The sequence below is a fragment of the Lissotriton vulgaris genome, chromosome 2_1, assembly GCF_964263255.1.
Source record: "Lissotriton vulgaris chromosome 2_1, aLisVul1.2, whole genome shotgun sequence".
Classification (NCBI taxonomy): domain Eukaryota; kingdom Metazoa; phylum Chordata; class Amphibia; order Caudata; family Salamandridae; genus Lissotriton; species Lissotriton vulgaris.
In genome coordinates this window covers 733,148,781-733,166,223 of record NC_141687.1, presented here as the reverse complement: position 1 = coordinate 733,166,223, position 17,443 = coordinate 733,148,781, and the positions used below count along the sequence as shown (strand labels likewise).

General features: G+C 45.9%; 1 protein-coding gene across 1 annotated transcript in view; it reads left to right on the top strand.

Annotated features, from left to right (window-relative positions):
* PSMA1 (proteasome 20S subunit alpha 1) overlaps positions 1–17,443 on the top strand; it is a 118,205-nt gene that overhangs the window by 21,998 nt on the left and 78,764 nt on the right. The window contains exon 5 of the mRNA XM_086956019.1: positions 13,888–13,976. Within this exon, the coding sequence (XP_086812145.1) occupies positions 13,888–13,976 (89 nt within the window). The remainder of the gene's footprint in view (positions 1–13,887; positions 13,977–17,443) is intronic.

Here is a 17,443-nt window from a genome sequence, read left to right as displayed (position 1 = left end):
TTGTTTCCACTTAGATGGAACAGTCCCTGTTTCCAAGGAAAGGTTGACAAGGGAACATACGGCTGTACGTCCCATAAAAGCTTGGTCTCGAAAGAGAGCAGGCCTTACTGGATCGGATGGAGATCCAGATTTGACTTGCAATGCAAGTTTGTCAAAACCATCCAAGGTAAGGGGGGGGAAAACAAGCAGTGTAGTCTGATGGTGGACCCCATTAATATTTTCCTCAGTGAGCCCTATGCTGGGGAATGTCCTATATATAGCTTGGACCTTCCCCAAGAAGTAAGATGCAAGGGATTCACAATGGGAAAGGGAGCTCACGGTCGTAGAGGTAGTCCGCTTCGCTGTAAGATCTTTAACAGCCTTAAAAATAGCTTTAGACGGATTCGGACTGTTCCGGAATTCAGTGGCATAAAAAGCCGCACGGGCTCGGCAGATAGCTCGATGGTAAAGCTTAACGGACTTGGCATATGCAGCTTTCAGGTCAGCTCCATAGGTTTTCCTCCAAGCCCTCTCTGCTCGTCTACAGGCACCCTTTAGGGCCCGGAGAGTGCCATCATATCAGGGACTCGACTCTCTGGGATTGATTTTAGTTGAAACGATGGGTATCAGAGAGTCCAAGGCCCTAGTTATCCATGAACAGAAGAGGTCATACCCCCTTTCCACATCCGTCAAAGGGCCCAGCGGCTCCTCTAATAGAAGACGGTGAAAGTCCTCTAACCGAAGCTTTTTCCAAGCCCTCTTTTGAACCCGCCTAGCCGTAGAGATGGAAGAAGTGGCCAAGACCGGGCAGAGGATGGACACCAAGAAATGGTCTGTCCATTCCACCGGAGAGACAGATGAAATTTGAATCCCCAACAGATTGGTAAACAGGGGATCCAAAATATGCCCCCCCAGGTGAGTAGGCTGGGAAACCATCTGGGAAAGTTGAAAGGCCTCCAGGTCAGAAGAGATGGAACGCACTGTCAGGCCTGAGAGGGTGTCAAAATGCAGGTTTAGGTCACCTATGATAGAAAAGTTGGCACAGTCGGCAACCAAAGGGCCAACAGTATCAGGGAAAGCATTCCTAAACGCCACATCACTGCCGGGTGGGCGATAGACGACCATCCCAGACAGGGTAAACTCAGGGCTGACAGAGACCTTGAACATGGCACTTTCACACCCAGAGATGTTTAGGGCACTCCAGACGCAAGGGTAGATAGATTTTACCACTAACGCGATACCTCCACCCCTCGACAGCCTATTCAGGGTGTACATAGAATAGCCGGGTGGACAGGCAAGATTGGTAATAGCGGTATCAGCGTCCTGTAGCCAGGTTTCCGTCATGGCAAATACGTCTGGAGCTTCCTCCTCAATGAGGTCATAGATGTGCAGATGGTGTTTCAGCACAGACCTGACGTTTAAATTCAGGATCTTCAGAGTAGTAGGGGGAACAGTAGTATGGCGGGTCTCCGAGGAAATAAACCCTGGGAGAGGTAGCGGAGAGTCCAGAGCCCACCCGTTACAAGGGCAATGAAATGGGCCACGCAATGGGTGTACCGATGGAAGGGTACAACAGCAGCTTACCTGACCGATGTCAAACAAGCGATCCCGCGAGTACGTCAGCATGTTGGACCCAAGATGTGATGATAGTCCTTACACAGAGTACCGCGACGTCCAGCGCGTCCAAGCGCGGACGGGCGCAGACGGGCAGGACTCTGGCACGACTCCGGCAAGCGACGGCGTCCCAGCTGCGCATATGGCATTCCTCTAGGAAATGCCATATGAAGTAACTGTGACGTCCTTCACCACAGACACCAATGATGTTCTTAAAGGGTTTTTTATTAAGTAGTTTACATGCTTATTTCTCCCAATATATTGGGATTGTAACCTTTTCCAAAGTCTTTTTTAGATTTTGTGTTCCTTACTAAAGGACCTTGTTGTGTGTTTCAAACAAATTGACCCCTGTTGCCTCTTGGTAGTGTGATGTGGTTCCTGACCCGTTCCCCATAAGTGTTTTTTAATACCTTTTTATTTTATCCTAAAGGCTTCTTTATTAAGTCCTAGATATATTGTTCTCTTGACATGGATGTGTCTAGGATGCATGATTTTCTCAAGGTCTGCCATTGAGATAGGGCTGGCATATCCTTATCACTTCCCCATTATTTCTTATACTCGCAGGCTCCTTTTTTAGGTGACTCAGGCTGTTGGAACTCAAACCCCTTCTTCTGGAAGGAATGATTAGGGAGTCCTAAGAAGGGTGCCAGGCCTCCAGCCCATCATTCTTGTGTTTTCCTTGTGTCTATGCAAAGGATAAGGATAAGGATATCTCGGCTGACTTGTCTAGAATGAATCAGGATTGCAGTTGGCAAGTCCGCCCTTCCAAGCCCCCTGTATCCGCTCACATGGATGGTGTAGGAAGGTAGGATTCTTCTTGCATGGTTACCCCCACTTTGTGCCTGGTGTAAGTGTGTTTTTGACTAGTCTGATTGGGATCCAGTTTATCAGGACCCCAGTTCTTCTCTAAATTTGACATGGTAATTACTTCTGTACCTCCACAATTGGCTACTGGTGTACCCTTGTAAGCCCCTCGTATATAGTATTAAGGTACCCAGGGCATAGGTACACCTGGGGCTGCAGCATGTGTTTCGCCACCCACGAGCGACCACTCAAACTGACTACAGGCCTGCGGTTACAGTCTTTGTAAGCTGGTGCTAGCACCACTTATGCCAGGTATAAGTTCTCTTCTATCTTAGGTTACTACACTTAAAGCCTATAAGTCACCCCTAAGGCATGCCCTTTAATCCAGAAGGCAGGGTACTATTTTATACTGGGTTATAAGTGTGAGGCTGCATGAGCAGCACTCCCCTACAAACCCCCAAGTCGATTCTCCTGGCTTTATAAGTGCAGACTGCCATTTTAATGCATATGGTGGCCATCCATCACTGTGTGATGGCTGACTATATAATGGCTGTGCTGAACCTAGGCATGTTCGGTATCAAACATGTTAGAATCATAATTCAACAGTTATCGGTGTTGGAGATATGATTCCATGCTCTGGGGGGCACCTCCGGAAAGCCCCCAGTACCCCTGGTAACAGCCTTCCAGGGTCTGCTTGCAAGCTAGTGCTGCTGCCGACCACAGAAACATTTCTGCCCTTCTGCTGCTGAGCTGGGCTTGAGCAGAGGAAGGTAGAACAATAGATTTCCTGTCACAGGGAGGTGTGACCACCTCCCAGACAGGATAGTGTATTGGGCTGGGGCTCGCTAGCCAACACCACCAGACTGCTTTGAAGGGCACATTTGGTGTCCTCCTTGCATACTCCAGTTTGAGCCAGTTTAAGGAGCCCTTGGCTCCTGCTGTGGTGTGAAACTGAACAAAGGACATGGAAGAATCTACCCCTCTGTTCAGCTCCTCTTTTGAGAGGGACCCCTGAGTTGTCCTAACCCATTTCCTAGGGTATTTAAGGGCTTACCTGTGGGTGGGTCCTCTGATTCGTCATGGGACAAGACTTAAGCATGAAACCAGGTCACCCTTCGACCATCTTGACACTTGGACTTTGCCAGGAACCGAGACTGCATCATGGAAGACTACTGCTGCCCCTAGTCTCGCTGTTCCGCTAGTCTTCTTTGTTGTCTGTCTGTACTTCTAGGATCTTCAACAGAACTGTTGGCATCAAGGACACCCAAAGTAATCTCCCTTGGATGGAAGAGTCACTCCCTTGCATCTGCAGGCACTGCAACAAAGGTGACCTGTCTGCTGCTCCTGACGTCCCATGGCATTCGAAATGCTCAGCCACACAGGTGGTTGTTCAACTCCCTCGAGACTGACCTGTCCTCTCAGCAAGTTTGAGGCCAGTATCCCTCAGCGGAACCACTGTGACCGATCCCTTGTGCACCGCGTCGACTTACCATTGCCAAGGCTTATTGGCTCTGCACTCCAGAGATATTCGGGCTAGAAGTATCTCCAGCCTCTCTTCCTGCCAGGAACAGCTCCTCACTGCATCATCTGCACCGTGGGCATTCATTTTTGGCGAGCTGCTTGATATCCTCTTAGACTCCTTTGCCTTTGGCTTGTGGGTCCTCTCAAGGGTCTTCTACTGCTTCAATGGGCTTCCCTGCTTGTTTGGGGCCTGCTCTGACTCTCTTGCTTGTGGTGAGTCCCTTGGGTCTTACTAGTCCCTACATTGCAGCTTCTTTCCTTTCCACGCTTGTTGCAGCTGCCAAGGCTTGTTGTTGCTCCTTCTGGACACTGACCCCCGGGTTATCGACTTCCAACGTGGAACAGCTCATAAATGGCTCCTGGTCCTTAATCTGCAGCGACAAGGTCACCATCCTCATCCTGAACCTTCGGACATTGCTGGGCATTGCTCTTTTGTGCCTCCTGGTCACCTCCGAGTGACATAGACTCTGTCCCCTCTGCTTGCAGGTTCTCCTCTTAAAGAATCCACCCTTGGATTCCACCGGATTCTTGCACAGTCTTTGCCACCGAAAACTTTTCTGAAGTCCTCCATTGTGGTCTACTGCGGTTTCCAACATCACTTCACACCTATGCACCTGGCTTCCCTGGTGTAGGAATCCTGCTTCCTGAGGTATCCACGGGTGGGGTGCCTCTACAACCTTCTGTCTTTCACAGTGTTTCTTCAAGGCCACGCAACTTTTTGGTTGACTTCTATTGAGTACACAGCCTCCGTGGAGTTCCTGGGTATTTATTTCAGGTGGTTCCTTGTGTTCCGAGCATTCTGCTTTTTTAGTGTATGGTTTGGTCTCCCCTTGGAGACCACTGTGTATTGTGCTTACTTGGTGTATATTTAACAAGGAACCCCCTGAGTTCATAGAATATAGATTCCTAGACCAGGGAAAAACAACTGTTTGATATTTAACAATCTAGGCAACCATAAGAGACAATCAAAGAAATATTCATAAATGGAAGGGGATTAAGCTACAAAATGTTTATACAGTAAACAATTTATTGAAGATAAAAAAGAACAATATCACATTTACAAATGTAATATATACGTTTAAAAAAGTGTAGTTGAACAAACTAAACTTAAAACAGCAATGTATAATCACATGACATAAATCACAATGCAAATGAAAATATATATAAAGTTAAAAAACACTGGGAGTGGCAGATTGGTACTCACTCTTCCATTTATGAATATTTCGTTGATTGTCTCTTATGGTTGCCTAGATTGTTAAATATCAAACTATTGTGCTTACTTACCTATTTGCAATTGAAGTATTATTGTGCATTTGTGTTGATATCTCCGGTTAGGAGATATACCAATGTGTTAATGAGTGTTGTGTAATAGACATTTTTATATATACACTGAGTGGTTCTTTTTCATTTGACCTACACTACATGATTAGATCTGGTAAAACAGGCTGCTTAACACTCCTTCAAGATTAGCCTGAATGCTGCTCTCCACAGCTACTTAGAGAGCTTTTTATGGTTGTCTAAGACCACTAAAATCACCATAAGGGTTTCCGTAATTAGTGCAAGGTGCTTCACTTAGATAAGTGTGCACCATATACTAAGCCATCCTCCTACAGATGGAATTCAAGGAACCTGTCCACCCTATATAAAAAAAGACCATCTACCGTCATGGCATCCAGTAGGCAGGTCAAAAATAAGTTAGAAAATGATGAATTTGAATGATTATTTTAATAGTAAATTCAGATTGTGTCTCGTTATGGTCTGAATGATTTCCTTCTTCTGGACCTTGTGTTTTAGTAGCCTAATACACAAATGGCCACAATCCATCTTTGTGGCCTTGTTGCCCCCGCTAAATGGCGCACATATGATTTCCTCTGAACCTTGCTTCACTCCCATGAAAATAAGTTTGAAGGTATCAGGTTATTTAAGATATAAAAAGACTCCTAACTATACCCAGAATATTGAAGTCTTTTACCAAAGCCTTACCTCACCATTGTTGCTCTCTTTGTACTGGGGCTTTCATGAGACCTTTTACAGAAGGTCAATAAACCCGTAGTTTGCCCCACCATAGCTGTTAACCAACTCTGGGTCCTTCAGATGATTCCTTCAGTGATTGTGTCAAGATTAGGCATGCCATACATGCGCTTTCTGACCAGTAAGCATTTGTCTCCAGCCAGGACCTCCTGCTGGGGCCGTGGTGTTTGGGAGCTTAGTGCCTGGGTCGAATGTTGCGGTGTCAAAGTGAGAGCCTGTTTTCTTTGGTTGTTGGCTGTTTGGCCACATTTATTTCTGCTGGCTGCTCCAGAATGTTCTGGGACCTTACAAGTGAGATAAGAGTCGTTGACTTCATGGTACGTTTCTACTCCAGTTTTTGGAAAGAACAGAAGTGTTTGTTTTTCATTGTGGATATGCTTTATAGGCACACAGTAATTGGCTTTAAATAAATTGTAAGAGCTTAAGAAAATCATACACAGTTACCACTAAGGATGTTCAGTTATGTCAGTATTTGATGCTTTTCGAATTGATGGGTGTCAGAATTTGGAGTGGCTTATTGGTATTAGAATAACTGCTTGTACTGGAATGCATACTATGGCATACCAGACTATGGAAAAATAAATAATTTTTAAATGGAAAAATAGGTTATCTAACCAAATTTGCTATACTCACAAGGTCTAATTTCATGTAGTAGGAGTAAAATGTCTTAAACTTGAGAAAGTGGAGGATTTTGAGTTATTGGATTCACAATGTAGATGCAATCTGCAGAGTTGTAAAGCTTTAATTACACAAATATAGGTATTCCGCAGCCATTGAAAATTGATACTGCCAGGGTGTGTTTGCATGTACTGAATGTGGTGCTTGTGCAACATTCTGAGCTACAGACCTCTGCGTATGCGATAATGTGGTGGTACTGCATGTTTACCCGTTTTAAGCTTTACAGACTGTGAATGTGCATGTTTTAATCTGTACAAATTGTGATATCACGTGATGGAAATTGTGCAGGCAAAAGCTTAGCCAGTGTGAAAATTACCACATATCTCAGAATTCCTTTTTTCGTCCCCAAATTGAAGTAATTGCAGTAGCTTTAATGAAGGCTTCGATTTATATTTTGCAGAGGTGTGGGTAATTAAATTTCTTTGTAAGCCAGGTTACCAGGCCAGAAATGTTGGACTGCAGTTTAATACTTTGTCTCCTTATGTTCTTTTACTTAAAACACTCCTGCACTCTCCCCCTTTTGACTAGACTATATCAAGAACAATATTATCTCATTTTTTTTAATGGATCAATAAATTAATTCTTGTACTTCTGTTAGCTGAGTTGTGTATAGATCTAGGTAGTGCTGTATTTCAATTAGTACAGCCTTGCAGAACTCTGAGATTGAGGCATTGTTCACACCCAGATCTTGAGAATTCAGTCACAGACCTGAGACTATTTTCTGTTTATTTGCTGCAGCATGATTTGGTTTTCAATGTCTGAGAGCAGACCTGAGACTATTTTCTGCTTGAGTAGTATCAGTAATGTGGGTGTTGGTAATTTTCAGTTTATTTGCTGCAGCATGATTTGGTTTTCAATGTCTGAGAGCTTGGCTAATTAATGAGAGTGCGATCTGAAGGACTGGTAAGGGCATTACATGGCTTGAGGTACCTGCATGGAACAACTGACATTACGTTTTTTGATTGTTAAATATGATTAGTGTTTCTGTGAGCTCGGTTACTTATATATGTGCCCATTGTTCGGTCTTATTTCTTTTATCTACTGGAACTGCTATGTGCACTCCAACTTCTAAACACTGGTCACAATCTTTTGGCTCAGCTCTCCCAAGTGTAGCTCTAAGAAGGTGCGCTAGTTTGTATGCTTATTTCTACATTTTATGATCTCGTTGATACCATCAGTATGGTGTATCTACGTGGTGTTAAATGATGTCCGATGGTTTTTACTGAATCAGTTTCATGACCATGTATTGACTGTATTTTGAACAATAATAGAACCACCATACAGAATTTGAAGCTAAAACGAGAAACAACCTTGTTTGCAATCTGTGTTCCCTTTTTAGGTCGAGCCTAGCGGAGCGCGCATTCACTACTGTATGGGGAGGCCTCTTGGAAACACTCCAGACTTTCTCAAAACTTCTCCACACATTCTATTAGCCTTTACGTGTGGCTTTCAAAAATGAAAGCATGCTATTGGCCATAGGTGGCTGCATGTCGCACCTTTTCTCTAAATGTTCACTCCCATAGCATTTAGCTCTCTGGAGAGAGCAGTGGCGCGCAGTGTGGCAGCTGTATTCCTTCCACAGCGGCTGCCTTTAACAAGGCTGTTTACAATTTTGTGCGCTTCTCTGAGGGGGCGAGGGCTGGGGCTTTGAAGGTGTCTGTTTACAGCGGCGTGGATATGTGCGTGCTTTTATCTTGTTGTACTGCAGATTATAGCGCTGGCCCCCGGCCTGGCCCCTCAGCTGTTGAAAACTCTTCTGGAAAGTTAATGCGAGTCCCAGATGCTTTCACAGCACGTCTGTTTACAGTCACAACTTCACACCTTTCTGAGGGCTACCCTGTGTTTTCGCTGGTGCTGTCTAAGCCTCCTCCCTTTAGAGTGAAACGTGGTTTGCAGGTAGCCTGGGTGACTGCTTGCTCACAAGTGTGAACAATATATTGTGAGACACCAGCAGGGTACCTCTAGGAGAGGAACACGTCACTCCACAGGAAATTTTCTACACAAACGAGACTTCAATGTGCAAAACAGTGTGAATATTGTCATAATATGAAATTTTGAGAAGGCTGAAGTGTGTGCAGGTGACTTTAGTAAGTACCTACATTTCTACAGCATGTTGCCAAAGGATTTTAATATTGTCTGTTGTTGAATTTCAAGTAAAGCCGATATTCTAACGAAATTGCACGAATTCCACAGTATTAATACAAATAATGAATTCTGCATTTTCGTTGTACCTGAAAGCAAGAAACAGAAGGTTACTTGAAAGGGAGTGGGGCGCTGTGCAGCAGGAGAGATGCCAGCACAGCAGATATGTCTTATAAAGGATCTGAACTTAAGGTGACGTCAAAGGGTGGTGTGGGGAGTGGGGGTCTGGAAGCTCGAGGACACGGAGAGCAGGCTTCTTTCATGCTGCAGACCTGCACAAAGCGATGAAGGCCGTCACAGGAGCACAACGCTGGCGTCAACTGTGGTGACGTGGTAATATTCATTGGTGACACAAACCCCTCAGTGTCTGCATCACAAGAAGATTCCGCACTACAGCAAGTGTGCATGAGCGACAAGCACCAGACGTGAGATAAGACGAAGTCTGCTGGTGCAAAGGCGGGTGATGTGGCACGGCTGTGCCCTGGCAAGATTGGTGCCTGCTAGGTGAGCTTGCCCATTCGCTTTTGCACTCAGTGGTGATATGCCAATCCAGAAGTAACTTTACAAATACTGTGCCATTGGGAGCAAAGCCAAAGTGCTCTTAAAAAGTGAAAAATAACCAATGAAAGCGCAGAGTAGCAGATGAAATGTGGCGCAGGATTTAGAGCAGAGAAGAGTCAATGGAGTCTGGAACCACGCAGCATGAGTTGTACCAAATAAGAGTAATGTCTACTTGTCGATCAGCGAAGCTGCCTACAGTTAATGAATATAGGAAAAGAAAAAAAACACTGGTTACGTCATAACCCTTCTTATGTCTGATGTGTAAGCGTACTCACACCATTCATGGTCAGCCTACTTTGTCCTGCGCATTGTCTTTAGCATTTAGGTCACGCTTTGGAATCTTTTCACAGCTGGCTTCTAGGTGCAGGATTCTTCAGCTGCTGTCCATCGCATCCTTGATCTGCCCCATTTGAGCATTTTAGTCGCACCTTCCTTTATTGGGTGTATCCTTCCACCTCCTCCACTGGAGTGCAAGAGGGACTATTTTGCATCTGAAAAGTACAATCTTGTTACTTTCTGTTCTTCAGCTCATCCATGCATTATAAAAACTGCATTATTGTGTCATCGTTTCTGTAAGAGCTTGTATGTGAGCATCAGACCTACTTGCTTTGCCAACGCTTGTTGCCTCAGTCACGCACTGGTGGCAGTGTAAATGGGTAGGTAAGTGGTTGGGATGTTTCTTTGACCTATCGGGGGAGTAAGAGGGCACTGAGAGCACAGGACACTTTTTTTGAATGGAAGCAGTTGTGGCCCTATTCTGACGTCACTGGGAGCGTAGATGCTTTCTTGTCCCCCTTACCCCTTTTCCTCTCCAGACAGGCCATGCCCTGGCGCCTGGTGGAGAGCCCACTGCCAGCATAGGTCTCTTCTGGGACAGGGATGTCAGGTGACCTTCCCGATGGCTGTGTGTCCAGAGTCACACATGCGATCAGCAAAGTGTACAGATGCTGTTCTTGGCAGCATCAGGATCAACCCACAGAGCTAGGTCAGTCACTCAAGAGCTCTCCATGATGTGTTGAGGCTGCGCTAACATGCACCGTAGTCCAAGACTATTCTCACCATTACATTACAGTTGAGTTAGAGATTGCATTGTTAATCGCTTGCTGCCTGACAGTATCCTGTGCAATTAATATTACAAATTGATTCACGATGCATAGATGACTTTGCCTATTGTGCAAAATGTCATAACTATTAAATCAATACACTGTTTTTTTTATTCAGTCTAAATACCGTGCTTGCGTATTGAGACGGTTTATTGTCTCTATAATACGCTGCATGGCTAAACAGTTATGCGGTCCCAAAGGCGAGGCCTATTGGCTATACCAATGCTGGTTTAATTTGGGTTTTTGTACCTTTGTGTTCTATTTGTACTTTGGAGCTCATCAATTCCTGCTGAGTGGATAACCTCAGTGTAGCAAACAGGGTTCTTTTTGCAGTATTCCCCCCCTGCTTTTTGCCTGCTATTTGATGCAACTTTGACTGGAGTGCACTGGGTTCCTGCCAACCAAGTCCCCAGTGCTAGTGTTCTTTCCCTGAAACATTGGATCCCTCATTTGGCCAGGCCTTTAGCATCTATGTAAGTCCCTAGTAAGTGGTGCCCTAGTATCCAGGGCATAGGTGCTAAAGAGGGTTCCTAAGAGCTGCAGCATATCTTGTGCCACTCTAAAGGACCCAGCACCAAACCCATGCAGGCTGCGTGACAAGGTGCTCTAAAAAGAGCTAACACGACATGGCACACACCCTTTGTGATAAGGCCCCTAACACTGCATGTAATATTTGTAAGCCAACCTTACAGCAAGCCTTACCGCCCTAAGGCAGCATGCATTATATTATATGTGAGGACATATCTGCATGAGCAGATAAGCACCTGTGCTGACCAGTACAATTACTGAACGTACAAGTGAACAGGGAAGACATGGTATGTACTGAGCACTGGTCAAAACAAGTTTCCCAGCTACATAATGGCTTCACTGAAACCTGTGGTGTTTGGAATCAAACACCTCCTGTTAATAAACCCATACTGATTCCAGTGATAGATTTATTATTGCATACACACATAGGGTACCTTAGAGGTACCCCCTAAAAACCTACCCACCTCCAGTGTATTGGCTGACTGGTCCTGTCCAGCCTGCCACCACAGATGGGTTTCTGACCCCCTGAAGGTGAGAGTCCATGCTCTCTGAGGTCTGAAACTATGCCTGCCCTGGCAGGAAGTGCTATCACCTCCTCCAAGCAGGATGACTAGTAATCAGCATGTCCAGAAAAGAGGCTTCAAAGGCCTCCATCGCCTTTGATATGCGACCCTGGCTTCCCCTAGACGGGGGAAATGCTACCCCCTGCTTATGGCTCATTTGGCACCCAGATAGGCAGGAAAATTAGCTAGTCAGGAAGTGTGTTCACCCTCAGGTGATGACCACCCCTAAGGTGGGCTACCTGAAGGGAAGACGACTGGGAAAATTCGACCGTCTTGCATTTTGGTGGAATCTGGTCCTCTTGGTCAGTATTATGCCTACTTTCCACCGGAAGTGGTCATATAGAGGGTGTAGTCACCCAAAAACGTATGTAGTCCCTTGACTGCTACCTGACACTCCCTGTAACACCCCTAAATACTGTATTGATGTGGCACACATGATGACAGGACTTCAGGTGCGATGGACACAAAGAAGCAGTGGCCAAAGAAGATTGCTGACACGAGAACAGAGGAGCAACTACTGACTTGGCACCATCCCTGCCAGCTTGCGCGCTGCACCTGACCATCATGCAGAAAGTAACTCGTCCTGCCGCTGTGCAGGCTCGAAGAAACCCGGAGGGCTGCCAGTGCTTCACAAATTGCCAGAGAACTCGCTTGAAGTAGAGGAGCTACTACCCTGTAGCCGGTGGCACCAAAGAAGCAAGGTCCGGCTCACCATCCTGCTGCTTATCGGAACTACCAATGCTGCAGTTGCGCAGGAAGATGCCGACATGCTTCCACAGGTTGGATCCGTCCTCCCTCCAAGTGTGAGGATGATAGGACCGACCAGAGCTACACAGTACCAATACCGGACCCCTTGCAACAACCAAGGTTTGTTGTGAGCAGACATCAACAGTGAGGAAGACATGTACGTTGAGAGATTCCAGAGACAGTAAGACCCTCATCAGAGTGGCCTTGGTGACCTGTTTGCCCCTTTTTTGCAGAACCAAGACAAAGATTGAGCTTCCGACCGCCGCCACTGACACCTCCGAGTACCTCTGCATCTGTGTCCCACAGCCGGAGTCCGAGGGAGGTGACAGTGCTATGGGGTCCAAAGGCTGAGCCCACTTATCGGTTTGCTTAAACTGGTCTCCCAGTCGCTGCCTGCAGCCTCTTTGTGAAGGACCCCTCATCTGCAAGTGTTTCCTGCAGCACGGAACCGACACCTAAAAACACCACTGAACCCAATCCTTACAGCCCAAGGAGAAGTGGACCAGCGGTGTCCCTACGCATCTCAAGGACTAAGCCTCCGTGTGGGTCTGGCCCCCCAGTCCAAGCTTGCAGCCTCTTATCGACTGGACCGTCCCCCATTGAAGTGAACAGGCACCTGATGCTGAAATGCACCTCTATACCCGGCCGCCCCACTGCTTACCAAGGTGATCTGTTGGTGTTGCCTTGGACCTGGACCCAAACTCACCTTAAGCCCAGGAGAAGGGTCCGCTAAGTCATTGATAAGTGCCAGAATGCAGTATGTTTTTCCCCATAGAATAACATTTCCACTCCAGAAATTCCACTAAGTGGGATTTTTTGAAGTACTTAGTTGAGTCCAATGACTTAGCGCACCTAAATTCCTTTAAAAATTTATTATTTTTATAAATTGGTGTCTGAATTCTTTGAGTGTGTCTCTCACTTACTGCCTTTGTCTGTGCAGTAAATGCTTAGCACTGCCCTCTGCTAAGCGTAACAGCTCGCCCACTCCACCATAAAGGAGGGCATTTGGGCTATCAATTTGTGCCTCTGTAAACCAGGTGGGGTATGCCTGGACTCTTTACACAGTGTACTTCATTTTGGTCAACTATACAAAGAACCAGCCAGCTACACTCTGTATCAAAGTGAAATATGTGAGCAGGAGCTGTTTAGAAAATCTCCTTCATGTGGTAAACAGGCTGATATAACTGTGCATGATTGTAAAGTCTTATGTTTCCTTTTACACCATCAGGGGCATACAATTGGAAGGAATTGGTAATGGAGGGGCTTATACATATTACCAGTTACTTTTGGAGAAGAGTTTTGGTAGATTAGCAGTTTGCATTTTTTTAAACTCTTTTTTTAGTGTTTTCGTTCTAAATAAATGAATGAATAAAACATAGTATTTGACAGAACACACAAAAATCCAGTGCATAATAAACATTACTGTAGTGGTTGGCAGTGTCTAGGCAATAAATCCTTTTACCGATTACATGTGTAACCTAGCTTATGTTCCTGTTCTTCCCCCGAATCAATCAAACAAGCCTTTTTTTTATTCCAACAGTGTTTCATTTTATTTTTATTGAAAGAATACAGAGAAGCATTTTGTAATACTTGTTCTTCTTTTTCCCTTCAAACAGCAACTTCATGCGTCAAGAGTGTCTGGATTCACGCTTTGTTTTTGACCGGCCTCTCCCAGTGTCTCGCCTAGTGTCCCTCATTGGAAGCAGTATCCTTTGTTTGTAAAAACTGTTAATGCAATAATTATTTTTGGCCTATGTAGGAATGTTCTATTAAAATTGGTCCTATTTATGAAGTTGTGCATAAAAACTGGCATCTCGTTTTCTTTTTATCATGAAACCGCCACTTATTTTGTTGTCCTCCCTAGGATATGTAGATGGGGCCGGAGTACTGTGAAACACAGTATTGCATCACCACCTCACCCACAGGCTTACTTTTTCATATGGAAAGTGTGTGTGTTTGTGTGTGTTTATATTTCTGAGTGGTAGTAGCAACTCTGTAGTTATAGTTAGGATTCTGAGCGATAACTATCTGATTTTTTTATTGAATATAGCTTTATCACTGTTTGATGAATTGCCACGGATTTGCAGACCTATACATTTTTCTGGATTGGCTGATAATACAAAGTTCGGCAATGATTAGTTGAGGGGGTGAAAAAAGAGAGGTCCCAAAATATATTTTTCCACCAATTAATTTTCTACAGACATTTTAGTCCGATGTAGCGACTAAAGCGCGGAATATGATTTACATGAAATTTGGCAGGAAAAAAGGGTCCTTTTTGATTTTTTTTTAATCTGGATAGGTTCATGTAGCTTCATCTATAAGGGACAAAAATGTAATACTATTGGATGGCGCGACTGGATTTGAAAGACGCGTAATGAACAGTACCCGTATATCCTCCTCACAGACTGTTCCTACAGTTTCTATGGAAGGACCAGGTCTATGAGGTGGCGACTCTTCCTTTCAGCATCTCGTCAGCCCCGTGGTGCCTCACTAAGGTTCTCAAACCAGTAGTAGAGATACTCAAGGCGAAAGCCCGGAGTCTCATCATATATTTAGATGACATCTTTATTCTGGAGCAGTGCCCAATACTGCTGGTAACATGACTCGAAGAGACAACGGATCTACTCCCGAACTTGGGGTTTGTCATCAACGACAAAAAGTCCCTCCCGACCTCTCCAGACAGGTGACTTTCCTGGGGTTTACCATCGATTCGGTAGCCCGCACCTTGAGCCTTCCTTTGTGGAAGATTGTCAAAATCCGCGGGGAGCTGAGAAGAACGTTAGCTCACTCCTCCACCTCGCTGAGACAAATGGCACGACTGGTGGGTCTCTTATCCTCGTTGATCCAAGCTATCTTCCCGGGCACTCTCCACTACAGAGCGCTGCAACGTCTGAAGGCCTAGCATCTTCGTAGGGGCCTACAATACGCGGACCAGGTCATTCTCACGGAGGAGGTTCGCATGGAAATGAGGTGGTGGCTAGACCATATGGAAGCCTGGAATAGCAGGGCCATATTCGGTTACGATCCGGACTTAGTATTCGAGTCAGATTCCAGCAAATCGGGCTGGGGAGCTCGTTGCGGGGACTCCTTTACAGGAGCAAAGTGGTCGGTCGCAGAAGGCCAACTCCACATCACCTGCCTGGAATTGATGGCGGCTCCTTCGCGATTCGGTGTTGGGCCAAGGACAAGGTGTCCTGCAGCGTCTTAATGAAGATAGACAACATCTCGGCGGTGCGTTATATCAAACACCTAGGGGGTACGAAATCCAAGGTGTTGGCTGACTTGGCCAAGGATCTGTGGACCTTTTGTCTCTCCCACAGCATCTTGGTGAAGGCGGAATACCTCCCGGGAGTTTCCAACATGGTAATGGACTGGTGTTCCAGGAGTTGGTCGGACATGAGCCTGTGGCTGCTTGAACCACAGGTCTTCCGGAAGTTAAACAACAAATGGGGTTTGTTCTCTGTGGAACTCTGTGTCCAGGTTGGATCACCAGCACCCAACATTTTACAGCTGGAAGCCAGACCCGCTAGTGGCCCAAAGCCTTTCTCCAGAATTGGGCTGGGGACACGGGCTATGCCTTTCCCCCGTTCACGATGATAATGAGGCTCACTACACATATTCGCAGACAGGAGGCGGGGGTGGTGTTGATCACACCTTATTGGAGTTCACAAGTGTGGTTTCCAGTTCTTCTGGAACTTTCTTGGTATTCTCCATTCCTTCTAACCCGCGATCCTCTTCGTCTGAGGAATCCTCAAGGTCGCCCTCATCCCCTACTCCAACAAGGGAGAATGCCCCTCGAGGCTTGGCGGATTTAAGGCATCGTTGGAGACTCCGTGGACTTTCCCAAGAGGCTCAACGATTGCCCGGAGCAGCATGGGCGGACCGCACCAACAAGATATATAGATCAGCTTTGTCTCGAAGGGTCAGTTGGTGTGCTCGAACAGTCCCGATCCCATGGGGTGCGAAGTGGTAGCAATCCTGAACTTCCTGGCATCTCTAGCTTCGCAGGGTTTGGCCTATCGCACAATTAATTCCTAATAGTCTCAGACGCCCGAGCACTAGACATCCCAGGACAAATTTACACTCCGCAAGGAGTTACCTTCCACATAGCCCGCAGAACTAAGTCTGACTCTAGAGTGATCTTTTACCCAGCTTTTGATCGTTCCCCCAAACTATGTTTTGTCAGATGGCTTAAGGAGTATGAAAGCATGATGGAAGAGACATGCGGCCCCCTGGGGAGCGACAGCTGTTGATTTCCTTAAGGAAGCCTTTCAAAGCAGTTACAACACCGACTATAGCACGCTGGATCCGATGGGTGATGCAAGAAGCGAGCATAAACGTCTCTCAATTTAGCGCCCATTCAGTGTGAGGAGCCATGACGTCAAAAGCTTTCTCCCTGGGAGCCAGGATGGAAGACATTTTGAACGCGGCTGACTGGTCATCAGACTCTATGTTCAAGAGATTCTATTTCAAACCAGTCGTAAACATGGCGTCGCTGGTGGTGGATAAGCTTTGAACAAACATTATCCTCGGCTCCGGTACTGACATAGAATGAAAAATTTCCTAGTAAACATAACGGAAAGTTTCAATTCTATTAAGGATTCGGAGGCGAGGATTATTCCCTCCCAAGGCTCTGACAATCTCCTCGTTCCCACCCGGTGTGGACAGTTGTTAGTAAGAGTATGACCAGAGGAGGGAGGGAGAGGGAAAGTGGATTCGGTCTCCCCTGGCAAATTACATAAACAAAATGAAATCCACTCTGGTAGTGGTAGTGATCCCTACAATGGTGGGGAGCACACAGTGTTGTTTTAAATACCCCTCACACACCAACAGGCCCCTTGGTGTCATGCTTCATCAATGGGGTCTTCGCACCCCTCTACGGGATGCGGCGTGCTGCGACTCACGACTACGTAGGAGCACTGAAAGTGAACTATGTGTTGGTGTGTGAGGTAAATAAGTGTGAGTGGTGAGGTGGTGAAATGTGGTGGTTAAAAGACACCTGGCTCGTAGGTGAAAAAATAATAAGTTTTTATTAAGCCCTCGGCTGGTACCGTTAAAAGGGTGCAGGGTGAGGTTGTTTACTGCATATTAGGGTACATCAACCTCAGAAAGTGCGTCAACACGTTTCGGAGTGTAAAAACTCCTTCTTCAGGACATCGGAGCCGCGTTGAG